Below are 23,344 nucleotides of genomic sequence, written 5' to 3'. Positions count from 1 at the left end.
GAAGAGAAGAGAAGAGAAGAGAAGAGAAGAGAAGAGAAGAGAAGAGAGAAGAGAAGGCAAGACACTTGTCTTCCAGATGAATTTGCTAGAAAGGGGAGCTGAGCTAGGTTTCAAGGTTGAGGAGAGGCCTGGCATGCCAGAGGTGCCATCAAGTTCCCAGAACAAATGATGGTGTGGAGAGGGTAAGCCCCACCCCCACCCTCAAGGCCTGGAGATGGCTGTCCTAGCTGCCAGACCTTAAATCAATTAGCTCTGGGACCGCTGTGGCAGATGAGAATTAATTTGCCACCTTGGGTTAGTTATGCAAATAGCCCGTATTCTCTCGAGTTCTGAGAAGGACCGTGATCAAGAGGCAGCTGCTGAGAACTGCTGTGTTCATTGTAATTGGATAATGGCTGCTTGAGGAGGAGCCACTTGGGAATCCGGAGCCAAGCACCCACTTGTCCTCCTAAAAGGCAAAACCAGGTAGCTGAAAGACGTTCCTACAGCTGACAGAAGTGTCTGGATCTGAGTTGGGTTCTGTCATTCAAAAAGCCAAACTGGGCAGTAGCCTTTTGGCCCTGAGTGGGAGGGAGTGTAGCATCCACAAGTAAGAAAGAAGTCAGGTCAGGGCATGCAGACGGTGAGCATCACCCAGAAAGGACACGCAGTGAGCGGTCCATAGCTTATTTAGCAAAGAAAGGGCAGAACACGGTGTGGAGGAGGTGGAGGTCTAAAGAGAGACAGAGACTGAAACAAACTAACCAAACTGATGTGCACAGAGGTCAGAAGCAGACAGGGCACACACACAGTGTGGGGCAGGTACTGGAAAGAGAGGTGGGGCAGGGAGGGAGGAAGGGAGAGAGGGAGAGAGGGAGAGAGGGAGAGAGGGAGAGAGGGAGAGAGGGAGAGAGGGAGAGAGGGAGAGAAGGAGAGAGGGAGAGAGGGAGAGAGAGAGAGAGAGAGAGAGCCAGTGTTTCCTTTATTCATTCAACAAACACTAATAGCCCAACAGCTGTCAGGCTCTTTCCCAGTACTAGAGGAACAGCCCTGGAAAGGATACATTCCTTGCCCCAAGGGCTTTATCTCCTAGAACAGGAAGACCAACAAGTGAACAAAATTGGCTGGGAGAGTGGTTAGTACAATAGGAGAAAGAGGACCGGGTGATGGCATGTGCTCTTTAGCTGGGTGCCAGGCAAATGCCCGTCTGAGAATAAGATTTGGGAGGCAGAAGTCTCCCGGGGAGAAGAGTGGGCAGAGAGAACACAGATTCCGGAAGTGTGAGCAGAATAGCAGGATGGGCCAAAACATTCAGAGTAGAGTGGTGGACAGGCTCCCAGGACTTCATAGAGTACAGCTTAAATATATATATATATATTCTGGCCTTCGCTTTCACCTTCATACACACACACACACACATGCACACACGCACACACACACACACGGAGACATGCACACACAAAGATAAAATAAGCTGGGCAGTGATGGCGCATGCCTTTAATCCCAGCACTTGGGAGGCAGAGGCAGGCAGATTTCTGAGTTCAAGGCCAGCTTGGTCTACAGAGTGAGTTCCAGGACAGCCAGGGCTACACAGAGAAACCCTGTCTCAAAAGACAAAAAAAAAACAAAAAAACAAAAAAACAAAGATAAAATAAAACAGATGGATGGGATCTCCTGTGCCTCCTGTACTGATCTGTCTCCTAACTGAGCATCGTAGGGATCCTTGGAGATGCAAGAAGCTGAGGGGCAGTGCAGTAGCTAGTGTGCTGGATAAAAGCACAATATATGCTGTATTCAGCGTGCGTGGTACCTGAATCCCCCATGGCAGCCACGGCAGCCACGGCAGCCATGACAGCCTCAGCAACAGCAATGCCATTCAATCTGTCAGGATGCCAGAGTCACAGCTGTGGTGGTCCATCCACATGGAGATTCCACAAGGTGCGCACATGTGTCCTCGTTTCATGGATAAGGAAATTAAGCAAGTATATCCTGGAAGGGTGGGGAAGGCTTTCCAAACATAAAAAAAAAAAAAATGTGAAGGAGAAGGAGGAGTTTATCCGGAAAGATCCAGTAAGCAAGAGAAACCAAGCTCTCAACCAAGGTGAGCTGGAGACAGGCTAACATCCAGTGTGAGCTTGAAAGATCATTATTCAGTTAGCGGGTTCCCCCCTCTTATGGACTAATATAGCTCATCCTCACAGCCACTGCAAGAGGTGAATGTTTTCACCCCACTGTACATGTGAGGAGACACCCAGAGGAAGTATTTACCCAATACCACACAGTTGGATGGCATCAGAGTTGGGGTTCACACTCAGAAACATGCAAAGCTGTGCTTACTGTTACAACCTGTGACCCTCTAGTAACCATGGGAGCCAGGGAGAGCCAGCCTGGAAGCTTTTGGCATAGAGTATAAGTTGGATCTAGCTTGATGAGTGCTTGGTGCTTGGTGATTGATGGGGATCAAGGGCTAGCATGAGTCCCAAGAATCTTTAAATACCCAAGTGTTGTATGGCTTTTGCCAGGGTAAAGTGAATAAATGTCTGTGCACCCTAGATTGTCACCAACAATGAACTAAAGAAATAATTCAAACTCAAGTGTCAACTAGTAAACTACTGAGTTTGGGGTTACTTACAGGAGCATGACTGACTCAAAGGCAAGCTGCCTCACTGAATAGCCTAACTTGGCATGTACAATGACCCACACAAGCTGCATCCTGGGAGCTCCCTATACAACTTGGGCATGTTGAAAAATCTCTCCCCAGCAGTTAATGCTGCTTCTAAAACCCCAGGCAGAGGCCTTGTGAGTCCTGTAGGTTTCAGAAGCCCCCTGAGACTTGTGACTTGTGTTGACTTCCCAAACCTTGTAAGCTTAATTTCCTTCCTGAGTCTTGAGGAGCCTCCCTCCCATAGAAAGAAATGTTTTTGTTAAGAGGAAACAGTTTTACTACACCAAATCCAAGAGTGTTCCCTTCTCCTCCAGACAGAAGTCATCCGGAAGCGTCTCCACAAAGACATTCCCCACCACTCAGTCATCATGCTCAACTTCTGTCCTGACCTGCAGTCTGTGCAGCCTAACCCGAGGAAGACCAACGGGGAGTTTATCTTCCTCATCGACAGGAGCAGCAGCATGAGCAAGACCAGCATCCAGTGCATCAAGGTACTGTGTGTGGGACTCTGTCCCCAGGAGCCAGGGCTTAAGTACCTCAGCCGTGCTTTCCTCTGCCTGGCTTCCAGAGGACTTTCTGTTCCAAAGGCCACTTGTTCAAAATCAGTTTAAGCAGAGACACCTAAACTCAATTTGCTCCCAAAATAAACCCCTTGAAGTGATGAGAGCAGAGGCAGAGATGCTGTATTTACAAGGCGTGAGGTCCTTCACTCTCTGCAAACTTGTGCTGCAAACCTGTGCTGGATGAAGCACTCTCCTAGGTCCTGAGTGGGGAGGAGCATGGGGGCTGGGGGCCATCCATGTACTGTGAGCTAGAACACGCAGAATACTGCATAGACCCTTAAATTACGGCTTGGTGTTTAACCCAATTATCCTAAGTGATCGCTCCTATTGTCACTGTTTCCACATGAGGAAATGGTTCTTGAGAGTTGTAGTAACCTACCCAAGGTCACACATAATCTGCAATCAAGCCAGCAGCTGCCTGGCTGTTCTCTTGTCTGACATCATAAAATCACTAGATGTAGCCTGTGCCACATATTAATAGAACCCGGTAGAAAAGATTAGGCTTGCTCTGGGTAGATTTAGATAGCTAAATCTGTGCTTGCAAGGACATGAATTAGATTCCCAAAATTCATGTCTAAAAAATAATTTCCAGGTGTGGTGGGGCCCACTTGTAATCTCTGCATTGGGAGGCCAAGACGGGTGGACCTGTGAGACTTCCTGGTCAGTCAGCCTAGAAAGCCAGCGCCAGTTCAGTTATAGACTTTGTCTCAAAAAATAAGATTGGGAGTGCCTGAGGACAGCACCCAAGATTGTCATCTGTGTTTTACAGGTGCACATGTGCATACACACATATGCCACACACACACATACATACACACATCCACACAGACTACACACACACATACATATATACATATACACACATATACACACACACATACATATACACATCCACACAGACTATACACACACATACATATATACATATACACACATATACACACGCATATCCACACACACATACATACACACATCCACATAGACCACAGACACACATACATATATGCATACATACACAGATGTACAAATACACACATATATACACAATACATACACATGTAAATATATATACACATACACACACAGATATACACATACATACACAAATACACACAGACCATACATACATACATACATACACACAGAGAGAGATTTAGACACACACATACATACACATACAGATTCACACACACATATACACACATACCACACACATACATACATACATACATACATACACACATTTAAAAAATTAATTTAGTTATTCTTTTTCCCAAACAACTAATGGTGGGCAGAGTCCTACATGCAGCCATCTTAGAAAAAGAAAAAAGGAAAACAAAAAGACAAAAAAAAACCAAAAAACAAACCAAGATACCAACATATTCAATACACTCACAAAGTTCACAGTCTCATGTAGCATACCGACTTGATAGCCAGTCGAAGGCCTGGGAGTTTAGTTTGTTCTCCCTGAATCAGAAGCTCCATAAAAGCTTATGTATTTATAATAAAATAAAATTTTAAAAATGCAGAAGAATGGTAGAGCCCTCCTCACCCACCCTGAAGCCCATGAAGCTCCTCTTCCCTGTCAGAAAATCACTAGACTTGTTATGGAATTACACAATGGTCCCTTTTACTGTGACTTCTGCAGGTGTCTGTCTCCCTATCTGGAGTTATGAACTCATTAAGAGAGAGGACCGTCTCGTCCTCATCTGTCCCCATGCGGTCTATCTCTGAACTTCTACATAAAACTCCTCGTTCTTTTTATTGGACTGAGTAATAGATTGTAGCTGAGGAGAATGGGGGGGGGGCAAGAAAACAGTGGGCTCTCCTGTCACCCGAGGCTATCCTTCTCCTTTATTGTACCCATGGAGCAAGCTCATGTTTCCAGGGCAACAGACTCAGCAAGGGGGCGGGGTTTGGGTGGAATCAATGAGACCAGCTATCCTTTTAGTCCCTCCTAGTCTTGAATAATAGCAGAGGCATCATAGATAAAAGCCAATATCCTTCTGAAAGCATCTTGACACATGGATGAGACTGGGGGGCGGCTACCTTCTCTTTCTACCCTGTGGGCTACTAGAGGTGGAGGCGGGTGGGGAGCTGTCCAGGGTACTGGAGCGCGGCTGGATCCGTCCAGATCCTGTGACTCTCTGTATTCTGTTCTGCAGCCACACTGAGACATCCTCTTGGTCACTTAAGAATGTCCCAGCATTATAGACCTAAAACAGTTCGGGAGAGCATCTCATACCCTGTCCCTCATTTCTGGGCTAAGGAAATCGAGTCCTAAAGAGGTGAAATGTTTTCCCAGCATCACAGGGCTGCTGGAGGGGCCGGAGTTTTCCAGACCTCTGCTCAGTTCACATGCATTGCCTATGAGGAGCAGGACATGGCCTCTGGTTTTACAAAGCTCTCTTGTTTGAGTATGTCATTTCTGCTGCACGCCATTGTTGAAGGAGCAATTCCAGGGTCCGGAATCGATTTTGTCACAATTGCTATGTGGCTTTGAACAAACCGATTTTCAGTGCTGGACTTCATTCATTTTTTCTATGAAGTGAGAAGAAAGGGATTAATTCAAGGAGGGCAAGTGTATGTCATGTGATGTATGTCACATGTCCCTCTGCTTCTTTCTCCTTAGCCCAGGTAGACATCAATAACCGATCCTGTTTCCCAACACCCCCACCCCCCACCCCTGCTAAGCCTGGACTGTGTCTCTGGTCCCCCTCATGCAAGCACTCCAGGAAGTTATTGTCATTAAAATTAAATTGTTTAGGAGCAAAAAACTCTCCTTTGTGAATTGCAGCCCTCCTCCACCTTGAGCGCTTCAGAAGTCTCTGACCATGCCATGGTCATCCTTCGACCCCTTTCCCTGTGTTGTCTCCCCCTTTTTCCTAGCTTTTAGTGGAGCTTTTCCTAGCTCCACTCACTGGGCTCAAGGTCATTCCCTTCACAAACGTCTCGATGCTGGTACAATCCATTTGGCTAAGCATGACCCTTTCAGAGAAAGGCACAGTAATGACTTGGGGAAAACCTTGCCAAGGATAAGACTGGTTGGGCTCGGGATGTTTGAGTCATTCATTATGGTCCATTGAAGTTTTGGGGAAAGCAAGTCTTAGGGGAGGGAGGGAAGGAGTCGAAATGCAAACAGCCCACACCAAAGGGGAAAGGTCAGGCAATTTAATTTCCGGCAGCTGGTCCCATTCTTCAGCCACCGCTGGCTGCCAAAAGCAGGGCTTTCAGATTCTAATAGGTGCGAGTGGAGACAATCTGTACGGATCAGCAGAGTCTCCTGCCAGCAGGAATATACATTAGTAGCTAATAGAAAAAAAAAAGCAGATATTGACTGCCTCTGTAGAGACACAAAATGTATTGACACAGGCAGTGCAGAGAGACCGTGGGACATTAGTGCAAGCGTTTAATGTGGGTGTTTGCAGAGGGAGACAGAAGAGGAGCAGAGCTGCAGGGCAGTAGTGTCTGTGTGGCGTAGCGACTGCTGGAACCAACTGACGACTATTCGAGTCTATATTCTAGAGTATTATGGTCTGCTTCCATAAAACCATGCTGAGATGGCAGGAGATGAGGACTATGGATACACCATATGGGGCTTAAGGGGAGACCTTTCATCTCTGCCTTTGTACTGAGGCATAGCCAACAAAAATGAAGAGATGTATGGGGGAGGTGTTCTTTTTATTATATTTTATTTGTTTTGTGGTCATTCTGGGATGTGTATGGAGGTCAGAGACAACTTGCAGGGTTCAGTCCTCTCCTTCCACCATATAGGCCCTAGAGACTGGCATCAGGTGACACCCAGCCAGACCCAGAGCTGTCTTCGTGAAAGCCAAACTCAGACATCCAGGTTTGATGACCCAGCTCAGTGCCTCAGCTCTCCTGAGCCCCATCCCCTTCTCTCCGAGACAGACACCATTAGTGCTAATACAGAGTCATTGGGCTGGCAATAGCAGCCACTTACTGTTTCCTCTGTGCCAGGCTGAGGTTCAGACAGACCCCAAAGTCAAGCGAAGAATGGGAAGGTGGGGTTTCCACTCAGACTTAATTTCACTGGGTGTCACTGCCCGCTGAGCTATAATTCATGCTATAGCAATTGAATGTGAGTGTTAATTGAAGGTACTTAATTCTATGGGGAGCACATCGAAGCTTCTGGGCACTGATTGCTGCGCTGGTCACCATTACTGTGACTTTTCATGCCCACCACCTCCACAGCTTTCCTTCCTTACTTGCTGGCTTCCTTTCTGTGTTTCCTGTATAGAGCTGAGATATGTAGCCCAGGCTGGCCTGAAAGTCTCTACATAGTTCAACCTGGGCATGAGCTAGTAATTCCTCTGCCATCAACTCCCCAGTGCTGAGATTTTGGGCATGCAATCACCATACAGAACGTCATTGATTTCCCCCCTTTTCTTTCTTTTTCTTTCGTGTGTGTGTGTGTGTGTGTGTGTGTGTGTGTATTGCATGTATGTGAAAATGTGACGTTCATGCACCTATACTCATGCGTGTAGAGACCAGAGCAGGATCCTGGGTGCCTTCCTCTATCTTTCTCTACTTACACCTTTAACACAGCATCTCCCCCTGAACTGGAAGTTCCCCTTTTTCAGCTAGGCTATCTAGCCAGCCAGTTCTCATGGTCCACCTCTCTCCACTCACCAATGCTAGGGCGACAGGTCCCCACAGTCATGCTCAGCTTATTTGGATTTGAACTCTGGCCCTCGAATCTGCAGAGAAAACACCCTCACATCTCTCCAGCCCCACAACTCATGTTAGCACTTGCATCAAGGTCTCCTGGTAGAGCATAGCTACAGGTGATAGAGATCTCACAGACTCAGGAGGCCAAGAGGCATGATTGAATCCCAGCTGTAGAGTTTACTAACTGGATGCTCTCCCACCAATCATTTGCCCATCCCGTGTGTCCATCTTCCTGTCTGTAGAATGGGCATACCAATGGACCCGTTTGCTGAGGACTGATCAGGAGGACAACACACTTGAAGTACGTCATTTGCATCTAATAAATCCAAGTCAAAGAGATCTCCGTGGGATCCATCACTGCTTAACGGCAGGATGGTGCTAATGCAGGGGCCTTGGATAAGGGCCAGATGCCACTGGATCAACCATGTGACCTCCCTTCAATGTCAAGTTTGCCTTGGCAGAGAGCAACGGGCAGACTCTGCTCTCCTCACCTCTGAAAGTCAGCAAGAGGCGATGGAACTCAGAGCCCATTGCAGAGTAGCTGAAGAGAGGCATACGCTGATAGCTTTGACGGGCCAGCGTCTAGTCAGGAGCGGCAGACTTTATGATTCAGGGAGAAGGTGCGCTAGGTGCACATAGGGTGACAGATAGGTGGCTCCATGCTGGCACTGGTGTGTGGTGACAGAGTGGCAGAGCCCCTATCTGAGTTCTGAGAATCCCTCTCTTGCCTGGCAGGAGGCCATGTTGGTGGCCCTCAAGAGCCTCATGCCAGCGTGCCTCTTCAATGTCCTTGGTTTTGGATCCACATTTAGGACAGTCTTCACTTCTAGTCGGATCTACAATGAGGTAAGGAGAGAGAAAGTCTGGGCCTGGGTGGGTGACGGGCAGTGTCGAACAGAGGAAGGGGGAGAGCATAGCATCCGAGGTCTTCCGGGGGATCCCGAGATGCTGCCTACCCAGGCAGAGCCTGACTCACAGCAGAAGCAGCAAACTAAAGCAAAATCGTGCTTACTGAGGGCTTCAGAAATACTCTGCCCCTTACAATAGAGTCTGTGAGGACATAGAGGATGGAGAGCAGGGACAGAGGACAGAGGACACATCTGTCAAGCCCATGACCTGCCACCCACCACAGCCTCTATCTCTTGAAGACTACGGGTTCATGCAAGGCTGTTATAGAAGTGGATGGTGACAGACAGGAGAACAGTTAAATGACCAAGTGGCTGTGGATGACTGCAGGGTACTTACAAAGCCGAGGCTTAGCTGCTATTGAGAACAAAGCAAACCTGGGCCATTCTACCCAGAACTGAGAAGAGGGGAAAGGAGACACAGAAGAGAGGGCAGGAGAGAGGGAGGGAAGGAGGGACATGATTTGCTACTTACTGCTAAAAGCAACTGGATGGATTTTTAAAATAAAAGAGAAATACACGTTGAGCCAGGGGTGGTGGCACATGTCTGCAATCCCAGCACTAAGAAAGTGGAAGCAGGAGATCAGGAGTTCAAGGCCAGCGTCAGCTACATAGTGAGTTCAAGTCCAGTCTGGGCTACATGACGCCCTACCTCAAACAAGTAAGAATAAGATTATTGAGCATTGATTGTTAATTTTTAGATCTATATAATCAAAAGGAAAAAATTTAAATCTTTTTTCCCAATCCCCTTCTGCGCATTTACACATATTTCAGGTCGAGATTAGGTCTTCCATACTGTGACACAGCCTACTTTGCTAGACTATCATGAGCATGTTTTCATGCTGGAAAACGTCCATCTGTGACAACATTTTAGTGACTGCCTGACTCCACAACACAGACAGACTGAGATTTATTTACAAAGCCTGGAGACTGGTCTTTCCATGGTCCCATGTTTTTCTAATTAGTCATTTTTGCTTATAGATTTCCCATGCATCTTTGCCTGTCTCCTGGGCATGCATTCAAAGCATGCATTCACCACAAGACTGGATGTTGACAACATTGACCACTGCTATCTTTTTGTTCGTTTGTTTGTTTGTTTTTGTTTTTGCTTTTTTTTTTGAGACAGGGTTTCTCTGTGTAGCCCTGGCTGTCCTGGAACTCACTCTGTAGACCAGGCTGGCCTCGAACTCAGAAATCTGCCTGCCTCTGCCTCCCAAGTGCTGGGATTGAAGGCATGTGCCACCACTGCCCGGTGCTATCTTTTTTTTTTTTTTAAGATATGGTCTTGTGTAGCCTAGGCTGAGTCAAACTCTCTATAGAGCTGAGGATGAGCCTGAGGTACTAATCCTTCAGCCTCTGCCTCCACAGAGGATTACAAGCATATTCTACCACATCTGGTTTATGTGGGAATGGAGCCTAGGGCTTTCCTGTATGCTAAGTGAGTACTCCGCCAACTAAGCCACACCCCTACTCTCAGTACTGACCACTCCTTCCAAGTCCCCTCCAAGCATGGATATAGGAAGAGTCTTCCTGAGTCAGGGATAGGAGATTGCGTCCAGAAGGAGTCAACCCCTACTGCAGTACCATCTACCTGGTACCAGTAACACTTGCGGAGTCCAGCACCACAAGGTCAGCCTAGGAGCAAGGGAGTCTAAAGCACAAGCTGGGAAAGCCACGGGCGTCAGTGCCAGCGTCAGATTTAATGTTTGTGTCTGACAGTGCCCAGAACTGTGGTTTTCCCACCCTGTCACCTGCTTCCCTTACCAGTCAGGGAGCGTTGTTTGTGCTGAGGAGTTAGGAGCTTAAAATTACACCTTTTTTGGGGGTGCTTATATTTCTGAAGAAGAATCCAGAAAGGATATTATTATCATTAGTCTGCAAATGGTGGCATTTTAGACATTGATAGGGGACAAATTACATCAAGTGGCTGACTATTCTCCCCTTAGGTGGACAGGGGTGTGGCTGAACTATGAACTGGAGAACAGAGTTCATCTTGGGGTAGGGGTAATGACTTAGAGACACCATGACACCTAGAACCTGTCTGCCTCATTGTGGTCCTTTCCTGCAGGACAACTTGGCCGTGGCGTGTGACTGCATCCAGAGAATGCGGGCTGACATGGGAGGCACCAACATGTTCTCCCCTCTCAAGTGGGTCCTCCGGCAGCCGCTGCACCAGGGTCACCCACGGCTCCTCTTCCTAATCACGGATGGGTCCGTAAACAACACCGGGAAGGTTCTGGAACTGGTGCGGAATCATGCCTCTTCTACCAGGTCAGCCCAGTCTGCAGGTCTGTCTAGGGTCCAGTTCTCCTAGACTGCCTGAGGTTAAGGGAATCCAAACCAGAACAAAACGTGCACTGTGCCAGAGGCGGAGGAAAGCGCCTACAATTCCCAGAATGTCTTGTTTCCAGGATGCTTCCCAAGTTTGACTTTTTTCCCCCTCTCATAGCTCTGCATGCACGTCCAAGTGCAGCTTTGGGAAAGCCTGCTTATAGTGATGACTGGGAGTTGATTGTGGTGCGTGCATGTGTGTGTATGTGCGTGTGCGCGTGCATGCATCTGTCCATGATATCTCCTCCCTAGCCTTTTCCCTAAAAACAGGGCCTCTCCAAGCTGCCTTTGCTGGACCATGTTCTGTCCCTTATCCCACTGGGGACAATGACACGGGGTTGCCTCTGTCCCTGTCCCTCAGGTGCTATAGCTTTGGAATTGGACCCAAGGTCTGCTACCGACTGATAAAAGGGCTGGCGTCTGTATCCAAGGGCAGCGCAGAGTTCCTGATGGAGGGCGAGCGGCTGCAACCAAAGGTATGCAGAAGGGCCTCCAGTGCCCCTCAAAGGTACACAGAAGGGTCTCCAGTGCCCCCAAAAGGTACACAGAATGGCCTCCAATGTCCCCCAGTACTGCAACAGCAACTCGACAGATAGGCCAGAGGGCAAAGTTGAGGTGCTACCCTGAATCTGAGTTCTTTATAAAATGAGCTTTTATAAAATGCTTTTCTCCTTTATAAAAGCTTAGAGACAATGGCAAAGATCCATTCCAAGAGTCTAAGGAAGGTGTCTACTGCCGAACCAACTACCCCAAGCCTGCTGTGCCTGCCTCCTCTCAATCTCATCCTTCATCTCCTCATCTGCCCACATCTTCCTCACACATCTGTCTGTTCTGTGTTCTGTCTGACCCTCTCCAACAGATGGTCAAATCCTTGAAGAAGGCCATGGCCCCGGTGCTGAGCGACGTGACTGTGGAGTGGGTCTTTCCCGAGACTATGGAGGCCCTGATCTCTCCTATCAGCACCAACTCTCTTTTCCCTGGGGAACGGCTGATGGGATATGGCATTGTGTGCGATGCCTCCTTGTACATTTCCAATTCCAGATCTGTGAGTACCCCAGATACGTGAGAGATTGTCTTGGGGAGCTGTCTCCTCGCCAACCTCCATCCTCAGTGTGGTCCTTTCAATCCTTCTTTAAGAAGCGCTCACTCATCATGGTCGGTTTTTAAGGAGTTACAAACCCAATGCCTAAAGTGACTAAGAATAAAATGAACTTAGTATATCAAAAGACAGGAGCACGGGAGCTGGGGGCGTGGCCCAGGAGCGAGAGGGCGTGGCCCAGGAGCGAGAGGGCGTGGCCCAGAAGTTGTGGGGGTGGAAGGCTTGGCCTAGTCAGTGTTTTCTGTGCTAGCATGAGGACCTGAGTTCCATTCTTGTGTAGAAATGTCAGGTACAATGGTATGCACTTGTCCTCTGGGCCTTCTCATGCATGTGTGCACATGTGCCTCCATGCCACCTCCATGTGGACCCACACACAGGAACAAACGTACACACTTGCTTGTAAAAACAGACACACACTAAAAAGTAAAATAAAATGAAAGAGGGAAGCCATAAAGGAAAGCAACCATGACTGAACTCCTAGTTTAAGGCAAAAGGAGAAAAGGGGAGTGCATCCAGCTGCCTGGGGTTTCCTTGACTAAACTGGACGGCTTCTCTACGTCACACTGAAACGTCTCTGTACTAGAACACAAGGCCATGTATTGAATGGGTTTCTAAGAATAATTGGAACGCTATATGAAGTGTCCAGAATTGTTAATGGTTTATACAAATGTGTTCTGGAAAGTGGGCTATTCAACTATACAGAGAAAATTCTAAACATATTTATTTTTTAAATGTACTTGGAGCCCTAAAAGACATGCATTCCCATATAAAGGACCCAAGCACGTCATCAATTCATTCTCGTGAGCTGGTGAAATAGTTCACACAAGATAAGGTTCCTGCCTCACAAGTCTGAGGCACCAATCCACCCAGAACCCACATATTTGGGAAGCATGTGGCACCCACCAGTGCTAGAGAAGATGAAAGCAGGAGGATCTGGCCCTGGGGCTTGCTGGTCAGGCACTTAAGCCTAATGACAGACTCTAGGACCTTGAGAGACCCTTTCTCAAAGGGATAGACAGTGTTGAGTGTTGCTGAGGATGACTGCAAGGTTTCCCACTGGCTTCCACACACATGTGCATTCTATGTATGCGAGCAGACAAACAAACAGGCACAAACATGTGCTCACACACATGCACCATTTTTCAAAGTTTTCCTCACCCACGAGACTGTCCGTCTTTTCTCCTGCTGCTGGCAGATGTTGGATAAGCAGCATCTTCCTGTGCCGTTGGTGTAAGAATGACTTGCTATTACCTGCCTGGGAGGCAATCTAGCAACATCTTGTGAAATTAGAAATACTCAGATCTTTGGATCCAGAAATATCTCTCCTGGTATGCTCCCCCAGAGATGTAATAGCGGTGGTGTGATAGATTTACAACCACAGATTTTATGGTGATAAAGACAAAAAGCCATGGAACCAAAGTGAACATTAGAAAGCCAGATGTGGAAGAGGCTAGCAGGCAGAATGTTTTAAGCATAAAATTCAAGATACAAACGTGTGTGGTCTGATTTTTTTATAAAATAAATTATGACCTCCAAAAGTGTGCTGTGTGTATACGTGTGTGTGTGTGTTTATGTCATGGAGAATAGAATCAAATGACAGATAGTTTATCTATTAGGAGACAAGAGTGTCATTTAGGATTACATTTCTAAAAATTTTCAGTGAATGAAGTCAGTGATTTTAAATATCACTGTAATATATAAGAAGGGATTGTATTCCTCTCTCTCTCTCTCTCTCTCTCTCTCTCACACACACACACACACAGACACACACACACAATTTTTGCTTCCCTGTTGTGTTGTTCAAACAGAATTGCATTTTGTAGCCCATGCTGTCCTGGAACTTGCTGTGTAGCTCAGGCTAGCCTTGTACCACAGTTGCATAGCTCTGAGATCACAGATGTGAGCCACGATATCCAGCTCCATGTTCTCCATCTCTTGGTCAGAAGTTAGCCTCAATTCTCTAAGTAAACAAGCAAGAACACCCTCTTTATTCTGCCAGATCCTCAGATGTGGCCTCTTGTCCCAGCCCCACTGCACACCCTTTGCTGTCCGTGGAAGTCCTTGCTGAGTCTAACTTCTCTCTCACCTTTCTCCCATTGCCAGGACAAAAGGCGAAAGTATGGCATGCTGCGTGCTCAGGAGTCCAGCAGCTCTGTCTTCTCCCACTCTCAGGACGAGGGACTCAGCCCAGGCAGCGGAAACAGTGCCAAGAACTTCAACCAGGGGCAGACCAAAGATGCCCACCCATGCAATGGAGACTCCCCAACCCATCAAGGTTGGTCCTCTGCTTCCTGTTTTCCACGGAGACCACAATGATTTCTGCTTTGTACTGAACAGTTACTGTGCACTAAGCACTCGATGAGAACAATCTCTCAGCCAATTAGCAGCTATGGGTGTGAATATGATGAAGTCCACTGTACAGACAAGGAGACAGACTGGAATCTCAGCAACTGGCCGAGAGCTAGGATGCTAAAGAGTTGGTCAGTCTAGACCTAGCAGCTTTTGTGGAGTTTGATGCTATTCTCAAAGAACATGTACTGGCTATTTGACAAGGAGCATAGTGTGGGGGGGCGGGGATTAGGACAACCTATGCCCCCTAAGAGCCTGCTTTAGTCACAGAGGCACAGCTGACCAGACCACAGAAGGGACCCACAGGCGAGAAAAGCATGTCTGCTCGAGATTCTTAGACAACTGAGAACGGTCTGAAGGTTGTGGGAAGGGAGAGGAGGTTCCTGGTAGCAGAAGCACTCAAGCAAAATCGTGAAGGCGTGGCACATAGAAAGCACTGGTCATTTGCTACTTACCTGTCTCTAGAAGGGGGTGGGAGGGGCTGCGAAGATGAGTCAGTGGGTAAAGGACTTATTGAAAAAGCATGAGAATGTGAGTTTGGATCCCTAGCACCCACCAGCGCCGAGAAGCAGACACGGGGGTGGCTTGGTCCAGCTGATCTAGCTTATGGGTGAGCTCCTGTCAGTGAGAGAGCCTGCCTCAATTCAGCAGCACATATACTAAATGAGAATGATTCGGAAGAGATTAGCGTGGCCCCAGCATGGAGACAACAGGCAAATCCACGAAGCGTTCGGCAGTGTTGAGTAAATTCAACATGAAATAGCAAACAAGCAAAATTGCGCTCAGTGAATCGATTGCTCACCACACAAGCAAGAGGACCAGAGTTCGAATCCCCAGACCCCATTTAAGACTAATTGAGTGGAAAATAATTGAGGAAGATCCCTGATATCAACTTTAGGTCCTATCTACACACACACACACACACACACACACACACTCACACACACATACACACACATACACACACACACACTCACACACATACACACACACACATACACACACACACACTCACACACACACACATACACACATACACACTCACACACACACACTCACACATACACACACACATACACACATACACACTCACACACACTCACACATACACACACATACACACACACACATACACACATACACACTCACACACACACACTCACACATACACACACATACACACACACATACACACACACACTCACACACTCACACATACACACACACATACACACACACACACACACTCACACACACACACACACACGAGGAGGATAGAAAGAACAGTTGCTGAGATGAGACGGTAGGCCTGGAAAGGCTTTGGATGCTAAGGGAGGCACCTGCACACATTTCTGTAAGAAAACAGGAATGTAAGACATTTCAAAACAGGAAGAGGGCATTTAAGCCCCTTTCTTTCCCCATCACCCTCGACCCTGATAACTCCCTTCTCACTACCCTTGCCCAGGTCTGGATGTCTCCCGACGACGGAGGGCATACAGTACTAACCAGATCTCCAACCACAAGGCTTGCCCAAGGGCCACCACAGCCAGCGACCCCACTGGGACTGCCAGGAGATACCCACTGCGAAAAGTCAAGGTGCAAGACCTTGCCAGTGAGAGTAGCTCAGAGAGCCAGCGGTGGCAGATTGATCTGCAGGTACCTAAGAAGGGTAGGGTGGGAGGAGCTGGGGGGAGCTCGGCTTGGCTGTGGTCGCACATAACAACCAGGGTGGGTGTTTGTCACATGAGAGCACTGAGAATCAGGTAGAAGGCATGGCACAGCTCTAGCTAATGCCAAGCCTCCAGCTGGTGTTAGTTTTTATTTGAAGCATATTTGTTGATGACCCCTCAGACTTCGTTGTCATCACTGGCTTAGTAAGAATTTATTGATGACCCCTCAGACTGCGTCATCATTGGCTTAGTAAGACATCCCTCTATCCTTACCTGGACCTTCATCTGCCAGCTCCTAACGATGCTTTCCCAGTCATGGTGCGCACTGGTCAGTGAGCTTGCCCAGTCCCTGCACACAGCACTTCCCCCTTGGGACGGGCACCTGTATAGACCTTGTCATTAGGCTTTATGGAATCTGTAAGAGGAGGGCACTGAAGAGCAGCCACCCTCACTTGCTACAGATGTGGCAACTGAAGGTCAAAAAGTAAGGTAAGTCGACTTACCCAGAGCCACACAGCCAGCCTGTGGATTTGACCCAGAAGAAGCCCTTGCGGCCTGGGGCCCTTGCTTTCTCTCAGTCACACTGATGTTCCTTCCATGGCTGGACAATCACTTAAGGTCATGGAAATAGGAGTCAGAGCCACCACAATAAAGGTCACCAGTGTCCTGCTAGGTCAGCCCTCCATAACCTCGGCATTGTTGCTATCAAGGCTCCGCCAGGGAGGTTGGTCTCACGCATGATAGAATGTCTCCAGGGTCAGGAAATAAAAACCACCCAGTTGAGACCACTATGCTAAACCACATCACTATTTAAATATTTTCTTTGGGAAAGAAACCATGTGGATTTGGCCTAAGTATGTGGTTCAAAGCAGCCTTTCCATGCTCTCCGGTGTGCCTGCCCACGTCCCACCACCTTGTCATGCCTACCAATCTCCATGTATAAATGAGCCCACATGCCACCTGGCCCCTGGGGGATCTCCACTGGGCTTCACCGCGGATCCCTGAGGTACTTAGCACATGGTAGCTAGTCTTGGAGTCAGGCCTGCTCTTCCTCATTTATTTCTGAACCTCAACTTCCTCATCTATAAAATGGGGAGAATTGTATGTAGATAGGTGAGACACTATCCGCCAGCAGATAAGGAGAGAGAGTGACTTCAGGTGAGGAGACATTAGTGGGTGTGGGCTGTGGTCCTGGCCCAACGTCTGCCTGTAGCAGATGCTCCCCCATGGCAGCAGTACCCACTGAGTGCTTCAGGCAGGCTAGCTGCGTTTCTGCTTTCAACCTTGATCCTTAGCTCTTCCTGCTCTCCTACCTGGCTTTCTCCTTCTCTCTCTCTCTCTCTCTCTCTCTCTCTCTCTCTCTCTCTCTCTCTCTCTCTTTCTCTCTCTCTCTCACTCGCAAGCACGCAAGTGCTCAGTGTGTGTATCTGTCTGTCACTATCTCTTTCTGTCTCTCTGTATCTCTCTATGTCTGTCGTCTGTTGTGTGTGTCTCTCTCTGTCTCTCTGTGTCTCTCTGTGTCTGTCATCTGTCTCTGTGTGTGTGTGTCTGTCTGTCTCTGTCCCTCTATGTCTCTCTGTGCCTCTCTGTGTCTGTTATCTGTCTCTCTCTGTCTCCCTCTCCTCCTCCCCCTCCCCCTTCCCCTCCCCCTCCCTCCTCTGTGTGTGTGTGTGTGTGTGTGTGTGTGTGTGTGTGTGTGTGTGTGTGTAGATTCCCCAGAGACTGGTTGGGTGAAAGGCTAGTTGTGTAGATGCCTCTGTTGCCATGGAGACTGTAGCAGAGTCCATTTTTCTCTGACCCAGTGTGGGTGATGTTGATGTCAGTAGAGAATATCTCACTCTCATGGGTGGAGGGGTCAGGGAGTTGTAGCCAGGCACCTGCCCCCTCAGAGGCACCCTAAAAGTGGCCAGTCTCCTTTTCTTCCATGCCCTGAGTCATACATAGGTCCTTGGCCTAGAGAGAGGAAGATACCCTTTTTATGAGGAGGCATACCCCCAATACATACTAATACATACTTAACGGCATAAAAAGTATGTTTTACCCCAAGGTTTATGGATATCCCCCAAATTTCATTCCATCTGGCAAGTAGTTATGTCATTCCCTACCAGGACATGTGCGTGGTCTAAGAAACAGGAAATTTATTTTAGCTTAACGGTCTTCCATCCCAAAAGTAATACATACTTGGCGTTTGAAATTAAATTCTTCAAACAGTTCAGTTGGGTATAAAGTACAAATAAAGTCTCCCTCCCCTACACCAACACCCACTTAATTCCGAGTACGTCTTTCTAGAAATACCATGCGCATGCACGGATACACAGAGCACATGCATATTTTAATAGCTGCTTGTGCAAATTGTCCTCCAACACATCGTCTTAATGGTTTTTTAAATACATTTTTATCTCATTTGTTTCCTTTGGGTATATGACTGGGTGGGCAAGTGGGCGTGCATGCTTCAGCACCCATGCGGAGGATTGAGGACAATTCCTGGGAGTCAGTTCTCTCTCTCCACTATTCGGAACCAAACTCAGGACATCAGGGTTGGTGGCAAGCTTCTTTACCAACTGGGACATCTCACTGGCCCTCTTAATGCCTTTTGAGTTCAATTTTATACACAGTGAAATCACAATCTCTTTCTGATGAACAGTTGTCTGCAGCTAACATTGAGCTCTGTCCTAAGTTTAAGGTGATATTTTTTCTCAAATATCTTCCCACAGTGGTTTGAAGAAATTCTTCTTTTCAGTGTTGTATAATACTCCATTACATGGATATACCATAACCTACTCATTCTCCTCTGCTGATGGAGATGTAGGTTCCAGATCTTTTTTTTTTTTAAGTCAGGATCTCTCTGTGTACCCCTGGCTAGCCTGGAACTTGATGCATAGACCAAGCTGGCTTCCAACTCACAGAGATCTGCTTCCCTTGATTCTAAGTGCTGTGATTAAAGGCATGTGCCACCTCACTCAACTGTTTCCAGACTTTTACTCTGATTATCAATACTGTAACAAATACACACAGCTTGCAAATGTTTACTCTGTAACAAATACAACACAGCTCAGGGACTTTAATCTGTGCTACACAGCCCATTGTCCCAGACTGTACCAACATAAGAGACCCTGACACACGGAGCATCGTCACACATTCAGATATTTACCTGTCTCTAAAAGGGAAACAAGTGTAACTTGTCTTAACTGCCATGGCTCTGAACATTTCCACTTAGCTAATTGATATTTTTAAGGTCAGGAAAGAATAATTGTTTATTGAGTACACCTGAAGACGTCTAATGGGCCGGGTAGTAAGTAGAGTGCCACCTGCAGCTTAGGGCAACGGGTCACATAAGGCAAGAGGATGGGATGTCTTTCTATGCTTGGAAGAAGTTTCCCCTGTGCGTAGCTTCTGGGCATGTAGTTTGTGTCGTGAAGGGAAAGCAGTCTGGGTAGGCTGGAAAATGATGCTAGGATCAGAGTGTGAGTCAGCATGGTAGTACCACCCAGTCTTGTAGCTTCTGTTGTGCAAATCAGGGCAGTCGTGGTCTGTCACCCAGCCCTGGGATGCAGTTATGTGGCATTTAAGGAGCCTGAACTGGTGCTCCATCACAGTCCCTGAGTCCTGGGACACGGAAAAATTCCTTTCCTGTGTGTGTCCTCTGTGCACTGAGTTACACACAAACGCACATGGTAAAGAAATTTTAACATTATTTAAAGAAGCATGTGAAACCAGTGGTTTGGTAGGACTCAGAGGATCCTGAATATACCAACAGCATTTTCTTAAAAAAAAAAAAAAGAACTCCATCATACATGTTGCAAGGATATTTCCCATCTACCCCTTGGCTTTTGGATGCTTGTTTATAACAAGCCCAAGAACAGATAGATTAAATTATCAAAACAGACTGTAAAGTCCACAAACAAAGCCAAACACACATGCTAGCTCTGTAAGCATAGTGTATCGAACCGATAAGCTACAGAGAGCCCCACTGCATTCCGTAAACAGCACTGAGGTCTGCAGCATTTGGGAAATCAAAGTAAAAGCTGGTTCCTCTCTCCTCCCAGGAAAATAAACTGCATATGAATCAAAACCTTAAAACACACAAACAAAAATAACAAAACTTCTAGAAGATTTTCTTGGGGGTGGGAAAGACCTTTTAAGCACACCATATGGGGAGACATAAGGGGAAGGGTTGGTAATTTTAACTACACACAAAAAAGGTTTTAAGCTTTCTGCCAGAAAAGAAAGTAGGTTTGGAATTATCTGTGGTACGTGGGTCTCTGTTGGAGTTGACCCACGTCCTGGAATTTTTCTGGTTTCTATTTCTCAATGGTGGTGTGGGCTAAGACATGGGTCCCTGGGTCCCTGAGAGGCCTGACCTGGGAAGAGCTGTGGAGGGGAGGGGAGGGGAGGGGGGCCTGTAGGGGGAACAGAAGGAAGGAGGCTTTCGCCGCCATGAGCTTCACCTCCTTTATTTCCTCCTCTTCCTCCTTCCATCCTCCTAATTCTCTTTTTCCTCCCTCCTCATTTTCCTCCTCCCTTCTCCTTCCTTTTCTCATCCCTCCTTCTTCTTATCCTCCTCATTCCCTCTCCCTCCCCTCCCCTTCTCTTCCTTCTTATCCTACTTGTCCCTTCCCGGTACCCATCCTCCCTTCTCCCTCTTCTTCATCCCCCATCCTCATCCCCTTTCCCTTCCCACCATCCTCCCTCTCCTCTTACATTCCTCCTCCTCCCTCCCTTCCCCAACCCTTTGCTTTCCTCCTTAGCCCTTACTCGACAGAGGCCATAACCTGAGCCAGGGCCCCAAACTTCATGGCCCAGGAGCCCGCAGGCCTTCCCTCCTGCCTCAAGGCTGTCAGCCCATGCGGTTCTTTGGCCAGGAGCACCAGACCTGGAGCCCTGTGAGAGAACTGAATTGTGGTTCCGGTCGGAAGTCTGCCCCTAACAGCCGAAGCTCTGAGGAACTGGGTAAGTGACAGCATCCGACGGGACAGGAAGGCTGTGGTGTGGCCCAATTTCAGATGACAGGGACATAGTACCAGTGCCTGACTCTGTGTTGTTGTGAAACTCTTGCGCTGAGAACCTTTCCGGGCCTACCCCATCTGTCCAGACCCTCAGGAACAGGCTTCCCAAAAAATGGATCTGTCCCTTTCTGAGACAAGACCAAGCCACCTGTGCAGCATTAGCGCATTAGGAAGAAGCTATCCTTAAAGGGAGATGGCCTGCGTGTTTTCTAGAAGTGACTACCCCCAGGGGAGGGATGATATTCTCTGCGAGTGGCTGCCTGTTTGGCCTCAGGTTCAGCCCTCTTGTCACTCCAGCCACAGGGCCACCTCATTGTCCCTCGACCTTCGAACTGGAGACATCCTTAGACATGGGACCCATGGCTGAGTCAGAGGAGCAGGCCAATCCCTGCAGGACCGCCACTCCAAGCCCTGTGCTGGGCAAGGCTTTGGTCAAAGGCCTGTGTGACAACAAGCACATGCAGTGGGAAGTGAGCTTCGAGCTGGAACCTCCAGCCCTGCAGAGGGGGGACACATCGAACGCCGACATGTGGAGCGAGACTTTCCACCACCTGGCGGCCCGCGCCATCATCCGGGAATTCGAGCATCTGGCAGAGCGCGAGGATGAGATCGAGCTGGGTGAGCGACCAGGATTGGGGGTGGCAGTATATTCCCTTTAGCAGCACAGTGCCCTTCCGACTGCCCAAGGCCAGCAGGGTCCCTTTCCAAAGCCCCGCCCACACCCTAAGGCCCGCCCTCCAGAAGCCTAGTGCCACACCTACTGCCCAAGATCCCTTCCCTTATTTTCGAACTCCCACCCACACCCAAAGCCCTCAAAGTCCTTACTCTGTCTCAGTAACCTGAGGTTAGCCCTAGGTTAGCCTCGCCAACTACCACCACGCTATGCCAGTCCTCTCCTGCCTCCGACCCTTATCACACCCCTGCTGAAGCCAGGCCTCCATCTCTGCACCACAAGCTGTTTCCTGAGCCTATAAGGAAACATTGCCTCACCCCACATTAAATGGAGCTTGGGGTTGCATCCTCCACCTGAGGTGCCCTCGCTTCCTCGGCCCTGGCCTCCTCCATCTCTCCCACTCTCCTGTGACCCATCTTCCTTTCTTCCTGCCTCCTTCTTTCCTACCACACTTGCTCCCTCATACCCCATGCTCCCTCATACCCAGAATTTCTCTTCAGTGACCCATGTCTGGTTCTGGAGAGCCAACAGCAATAGGAGATCCTCTGAGACTGAACTTTTCCCACGGGGACCCTAGACCTAGCCTAGATCCTGCCCACTCTCATCAGCCTGAAGACTTCCCCACAGTCAGCTGGGGACCAGGCTAGGTGCTTGGCCCCTTAGACTCCTCGGAGGGTTGGTTAGCTTAGAAGAAAGTAAACACATCCTTTCCCAGGAGCTCCTGACACTAGCTTAGAGAGACCAGCATTAATCAAACAATTATACAGCTAATTAAATAAGTCCTGTTCACAAATGCATGAATTCCAAGCCCTGTATAGCAGGGATGGGTCGTGAGCTAATTTAGTTCAGGAACTGGGGCGGCCTTTCCCCAGAACTTGACTAGTGAAATCTCAATAGGGCACACTTGGAGAACAGAGATAAGTGCCAGTAAGAATTATGGGATTCCTTTGTTCTAAGTTTATGCTCATTTGCATACTATGTGGTTCATATTTCATTTGTATTTGGGGGTAATGCATAATCCTCTCTTTTCTTCCCATGAGTACCCCTCCCCCTTTCATTGCCCTCGCTTCTTGAACAGCCCTCAGAAGGCAGCCAGCCATCAAGAGGGCTCACCATTTGGTAGAAAGGGCATGAACTTCCAGGTCGAGTCATCCAGAGTCCTAATCTGAGGTTCTGACTAACTTGCTGTGTGACCAAGCATTGACTCCTTTTCTCTGGTTTTCAGTGTGAGAGAGAGGATGAGAGAATGAGAGAAAGAGAGAGAGGGAGAGAGAGAGAGAGAGAGAGAGAGAGAGAGAGAGAGAGAGAGAGAAAGAGAGAGAGAGAGAATCTGTTGGTGCCTCTCTGTCTGTGTCCCTGTGTCTGTGTATGTCTGTGTGTGTATGTCACTGTATGTATCTGTGTGTGTGTGT

The 23,344-nt window shown here is 48.1% G+C and overlaps 1 protein-coding gene across 2 annotated transcripts in view; it reads left to right on the top strand.

Annotated features, from left to right (window-relative positions):
• Nucleotides 1–23,344, top strand: part of Vwa5b1 (von Willebrand factor A domain containing 5B1) — a 57,592-nt gene that overhangs the window by 23,508 nt on the left and 10,740 nt on the right. Inside the window, exons 8-16 of one of the 2 annotated variants that reach the window (XM_028759921.1) lie at nucleotides 2,959–3,135; nucleotides 8,635–8,745; nucleotides 10,873–11,075; nucleotides 11,497–11,611; nucleotides 11,995–12,180; nucleotides 14,338–14,509; nucleotides 16,049–16,239; nucleotides 21,002–21,203; nucleotides 21,557–21,877. In XM_028759921.1, the coding sequence (XP_028615754.1) occupies nucleotides 2,959–3,135; nucleotides 8,635–8,745; nucleotides 10,873–11,075; nucleotides 11,497–11,611; nucleotides 11,995–12,180; nucleotides 14,338–14,509; nucleotides 16,049–16,239; nucleotides 21,002–21,203; nucleotides 21,557–21,877 (1,678 nt within the window). The remainder of the gene's footprint in view (nucleotides 1–2,958; nucleotides 3,136–8,634; nucleotides 8,746–10,872; nucleotides 11,076–11,496; nucleotides 11,612–11,994; nucleotides 12,181–14,337; nucleotides 14,510–16,048; nucleotides 16,240–21,001; nucleotides 21,204–21,556; nucleotides 21,878–23,344) is intronic. The other variant, XM_028759922.1, reaches the window with a different exon arrangement.

This window comes from Grammomys surdaster, unplaced genomic scaffold (assembly GCF_004785775.1).
Source record: "Grammomys surdaster isolate TR1022 unplaced genomic scaffold, NIH_TR_1.0 126313, whole genome shotgun sequence".
Classification (NCBI taxonomy): domain Eukaryota; kingdom Metazoa; phylum Chordata; class Mammalia; order Rodentia; family Muridae; genus Grammomys; species Grammomys surdaster.
Note: the sequence above shows the minus strand (reverse complement) of the source record. Positions and strands in the feature narration are given on the sequence as shown.